Raw genomic sequence first — 6000 nt, 5'->3', positions numbered from 1 at the left:
CTATAAACTTTTAAAATGAAAACTGTATTGCGTATCTGAACTGTCCATATTTGGCAGTTATAAGACAAAGAAACAGTGTAAAGAAATGTAAAGAAATCGACTATAACACTAATCACTCATAACTTGTTGAGGGTTTGCCGTCAGAAATAGTGGGCGAGGCTATTACCTCACTGGGGGTCGGAAAAAATTGAATATTCATGAGCAAAACAAAGGGCCTGTGAGTGAGCTCATCGATATCGGTAGACTTCAACTCTTAAAGGGTTTCGGTCAAACGTTTACAATTTACAATCTACATAGATCAGTTCGTCTTGTGCCGACACACAGTGAGCTCTGCGTTTTTCTCTTCACTACAGTGTCAGTGAGCACACTCAGTCATACCGTAGAGCCGCGTGCTTGGGTTATAGTGTAGTGTATCTCTAGTTCTCGTTCATACTGCAGGACCAAACTGGGCCTCTGGAAAGGTAGTTATTAAGAGAAAGTTTTCTTTCTTTAGACACAAAAACTTTCTCGGACTTTGTTTTATTGGAATTTTACTCTTTGTTAGTGCTTTAGGGGAAATAACTTTACCATGGTGGGGCTCAGTATTACTGGATTGCAAAAACTTAGTTGTGTAGCTTTTCTGCTAGTTTTATGTGCATTGTTTGGTGCAGAATGTCAGAGAACTTGTAAGGAAGCTGATATGTGCTGTAAGGGACAGAATAACACGTGCTATTTATTCGGACCTAGAATGGACGGGAACTACAACGAATCTAGATGCTATTGTGATGGCAATTGTTTGATTATGGGTGATTGTTGCATTGATTTTCATACCAACTGCGAAGGTAAGTTCCCTTAAAAATTTAACCGAAAGCAAAGTAAAAATCATGGCGGTTCCATCTATAAATAACTTTGGTTTCTGTGTATGAAAGATGTCAGAATATTAGCCATCGAATTTTGAATATGTAAATCCTACGAGGTTTCAGCGGTTAATAAAGAGGCTTACTTCGAAAGATAAAGGTTTTGATAAGCGGATAATTTATGGAGGTAGTACAAATTTTGATATTGCTCTCAAAGATTATAATCTTGTTTGAGCAGTTTTACGATAACTGGGTCAAAACCTAAGAATATCAAGTTCGTTAGTAGGTTCCACGTATATAGGGAAATACACAGTGAAAGCCAAATGATGTCTATCCAGGCTCTTAAAAACTTTATCTGCCGTTATTTCAACTTATGTACGGCTTTGAAACAAAGTTATAGGTTTATACACCATTCAATTTGATTAGAAGCTTGATACATAAAGTTACTTAATAGGTGGGAAATGAAGATATGGAAAATGAACTTTGAATTCATAATAAACTAATTACTTTGTTTCCAACACTGAGCAGCATTAGATTTGGTGGTTTTCATAGACCTTTTATCAATGGGATGAAATAATTTCCCCAATTACTGCAAATTTCACAAATTTAACATATTATATACTATCTATGTTAATGTAAAAATGGACTAACATTTTTCAAGATAAAATCGATTCTATTAAAAAAAAAATCATTCTTACAGACTGTACATATACATAAAAATAAAAAACATTTGTTGTGATGCACCAGGGCATCAATATTACTGATTCTTGGTGACTACATGTATGGTACCTAAAATCTTGTCAGTATTTTCAACACATGGTCAGTATTTATCAATGACTTTGATGTTACAGATGTTTCCAAACGGGCTATCTTATGATCATCAGCATTTAATGCTTGGCCTGTCTTTTTAGTTTGTTCAAATGTGTTTGATTGTTCCACTGTTTATCCGATGTTACCTTTAACTGACTTCTGCTGGCTTTAATGTGACACCAGGTGTTGGTTCAACACAGCCCCTTTTAAAGTGACAGTCTTTCAAAGGTTAATTTTACAAAATAGAATTTTTATTAAAATTAGGATATTGTAGTTTTTCTAACTTTAAGGTGAGGGGACATACAGTAGACTAGATTCCGTTATGGAGAATAAACTTATTTAATTTAGAAGCAAGTTATTGAATGCTATATAAAGGATTACAATATTTGCAATTTTATGCATGGCTGGACTGCTTCTTTAAATTTATAAGAATAATAATGCATTTATTTCTATAGACCATGAATAGACAAGTGAGGGTAGTTGTTATTCAAGGCAAGCTTTCACTATTGACAGTACAACACAGAAAATTTTGATTGCTAATGCCTGTCCATAAATTGTTAATCTTGAATATATTAATGTAAACAAAGATATTGGTTCAATATCTGTTTTATGAGGAATATTGATCAGGATGCAATTAAAATTAAAGACTCTTACATAAAAGACTAGCGAACAATATACAGGATAGGATACAGTATAACGCACAATAAAGTTTGTCAGTTAAGTTATGTGTGTGCTGGGGGTGGGGACAACACAATTCTTATTTATACGTGGGGAAATTAATTGTCACCTGATCTCTAGTTCGATAGACAAATTACAATGCAAAATTTTTCAAAGATATCGGTATAATTTAAAAAAGTAAATTGGAGATTAAAAATACATGACACATTATGTATGGCTTTGTGTTTCTAGCAAATACAGAAAACTCATGATAATAAAATCAAAGCACAGCACTTATACTTTAGAGACCTATTGAAACTAAATGTGTTTTTATAGAACTAGGATCAAAAGGCTTTTTAAAAAATGACATCCCTGGTGATTCTGAAGATGAATAGGTGCTATATTTTTGTGAATATTGATATGATATGCAGAGGAAACAATAGACTGTAAACTATGATATTTCGCTGACATTTACGAGATTTCCTATCATTCGATCAATATAAACAATATGAATAAACTGTGCAATAGGAAGCTTTGTATTTACTCAGTCTATCATACTCTAGATTAAACTGAGGGAATATGATATATTTAAGGGGTAAAAAATCATTAAAAACTGTGGTATATTGAAAATAAACTGTGCAATATGAAGTCCATAACTCCATGAAGGTGCAATATGACTTATTGAATATTGAAAACTGGTGTAAACTGAAAAAAAAAACCTGTGCAATATGAAATATATATTTCACTTAAAACTGAATTAAACTGGTGTATACTGGAAAAGACTGTGCATACGAGATCTATGCCACATAAGATTTAACTATTTTATATGTTTGGAGAGAACTTATATAGGCCTTTGCCTGTTGTTCAGTCCAATTCAGTTTATTGAATAAAATATTGTTTAAACTATGCCCTATAAAACTGGTCATTGTGATCTATAATTAAAGCCACCCAAAAAATAGCCAATGTTTATGTTACTTGGCACAAAACAACAGGGTCGGTCATTCTCAGAAACATTTTTTTTTATTATTTTTCTTTTCGTTTGGAATGAGCCAATAAATTAATCTTTTATAACCTACATCAATACTGAAAGAAAATTGAGATACTGAAAAAAAAAAGTTATGTAATGTGAAATCTGCAATTCTCATCACACTGTGTTATAATGTCTGAAATTCACATTAAATGGAACTAAACTATGTCCATTTAAATCATATATTTTACATGTAACTGTACTTAATGCCATTGTTTTACAATCATGGTGGCAGGGGGCAGAGTTACATTGTAAAATAGAAATTTATATGGGGTTTAACGTCCACTCGACACAAACTAGGTCATTTCGGGACTAACATATGGTTTAATTTTATTTACATAATTCGCTTGCGCGTAGGGGTCTTTAGCAGTGGGAGGAAACCGGAGGACCCGGAGAAAACCCACGAGGTTGGACAGGCGACCCTACTCCTTGCCACGTACAACCGGGGATTCGAAACCACGCCAGTCGACTCAATGACAGACTGTATGATACAGCGCGCGCACGCTAACCATTCAGCCATCCAACCCCCCAAATGCAGGGAAAGTGTACGACAAAATACAGACAAAACAAGTACATGTAGTACAAGAATATGACACAAGTAGATGTAGGTAGATATTTCCAGAGAAGATATACAGTTTAAACAGAAAAAAACTAAATGTATTTTAATAACTTGCTTTAATGGTAGCTATGTCGTATTTGACCTTACACTATTATTACTAAAAAATGGCCTGGATTAAATGTACATGTACAACTAATTATGTTCCGTTAGCAAAGTTAAGGAATTACTTGTAGCTATCACCTAGTTTAACAAGAGTTTGTGCTTTTAAAAAATCCTAGATCTGGTTGGTAATTGTGTTATTTATGGTCGTGTATATCTACTATAGGAATGTACTATCATGTGTAAACTGTTTTCTAATACTACAGTGTCAGGTGAAACATTCAGCTTAAAGAACTTATAAGCCACATCAACCTGCTCTCAGCACAATAGTTCACATACTACCAGAATTACTCTTTCATCTATTGTACCCCCTCAAGTAGTTATTTCATGACCAGTCGAAGGGATGAAGAGATTTACTGCTGAGGTGTGAATGTATCTGCAGTAAATAATCAGCATGGAGTATTGTTGCTTGACCAATAGTCAATGATGTAACATTCAAACAATACAACTGGTAATTTTCTCAAGGATTCCTGACATTGAATAGATGTCAGTCTCGTAAAATATCTAATTACTTTACGTAATCCATCTTTCTACTGTAAGATGTTTGTGTCTTTTTTCCTAATCTACTTAACATTGGTCCATTTAACACGAAAATTCAGTTAAAAAGAAGATCAGTAATTTGCCACACATGGTATAAATTATAACACTTCACATGTTCACAACATATAAAAGATGTACTTTTATCCATTGGTTTGATAGCAAAAAAAGTTTATGTAAAAGTTTAATACCAGTATAATGTATCATACATGTATGGAATTAGTTTGCCAAATGGTTAAAGATACATTATGGGAGATTAGATTTAGATAAAGAGCTGGCAGTTCTCACTATAATAGTTAAAAACTAGATAATGTAAAGGGAATTTGCTTAAAATTTCAGCGATTAAATTTTCGGCCTAGATTCCATCATCATTACTAAAGTCGGTACTATAAAAATCATAGTCTCGATTATCCACTTCATTATTAAATCAGGAATGGAAGTCGAACAACAAATCAGAACCTAATCCAATAAACATCGCAGGCTAGCGATGCCATCAAGAGTTGATTATGGTCTGGATAAGTTAATTAATGTCTAATTAATAATTAAGATAACATTTCAGGCCTAAAGAAAGACCTGCAATAGGCAGATTTAGCTCTTGCATAATGTATGTTTAATATATTTTAAACACTTTACATGTTCACAACATATAAGAGATGTAAGCCTATTTTATCCATTGGTTTGGTAGAGAAAAACAAACTTTAATTATATAGTTTATGTAAAAGATTAATACCAGTACTTGAAAAGAGATAATGTATCATACATATGGAATTATTTTGCCAAATGGTTAATATATTTTGAAGATGAATTTATTTCGAGTTGCTACTTTTTTAGTTGAAAATATGTTATTTTTGTTAAGACTCGTACACTCAAATTTCTATGTTAACAAATATTCCTTTTCAAAAATTTGTTGTTTAAAAGTATTTCATTATTCTGTTGTTTATGAACAAAAAAAAAATAGATATATGTATTTCAGTAAGTCTATTTCTATTTTTATGAATTTCCTTTAAACAAATTTATGATAGATTAGAATAAAAACCTGTAATTTGTCATCCATTTATATGATTGATTAATTTATGTAAGATTAAAGCTCTTGCATAATGTATGTTTAATATATTTTAAACACTTTACATGTTCACAACATATAAGAGATGTAAGCCTATTTTATCCATTGGTTTGGTAGAGAAAAACAAACTTTAATTATATAGTTTATGTAAAAGATTAATACCAGTACTTGAAAAGAGATAATGTATCATACATATGGAATTATTTTGCCAAATGGTTAATATATTTTGAAGATGAATTTATTTCGAGTTGCTACTTTTTTAGTTGAAAATATGTTATTTTTGTTAAGACTCGTACACTCAAATTTCTATGTTAACAAATATTCCTTTTCAAAAATTTGTTGTTTAAAAGTA

At 31.9% G+C, this 6000-nt stretch overlaps 1 protein-coding gene across 1 annotated transcript in view; it reads left to right on the top strand.

Moving 5' to 3' along the window:
• The first annotated feature begins 304 nt into the window (after positions 1-304).
• LOC126825117 (somatomedin-B and thrombospondin type-1 domain-containing protein-like) overlaps positions 305-6000 on the top strand; it is a 64571-nt gene continuing 58875 nt past the window's right edge. Inside the window, exon 1 of the mRNA XM_056101837.1 lies at positions 305-821. Within this exon, the coding sequence (XP_055957812.1) occupies positions 569-821 (253 nt within the window). The 5' untranslated portion in view covers positions 305-568. The remainder of the gene's footprint in view (positions 822-6000) is intronic.

This window comes from Patella vulgata, chromosome 6 (genome assembly GCF_932274485.2).
Source record: "Patella vulgata chromosome 6, xgPatVulg1.2, whole genome shotgun sequence".
NCBI lineage: Eukaryota > Metazoa > Mollusca > Gastropoda > Patellidae > Patella > Patella vulgata.
The sequence above is the reverse complement of the archived record's forward strand: the minus strand, read 5'-3'. Positions and strand labels throughout refer to the sequence as shown.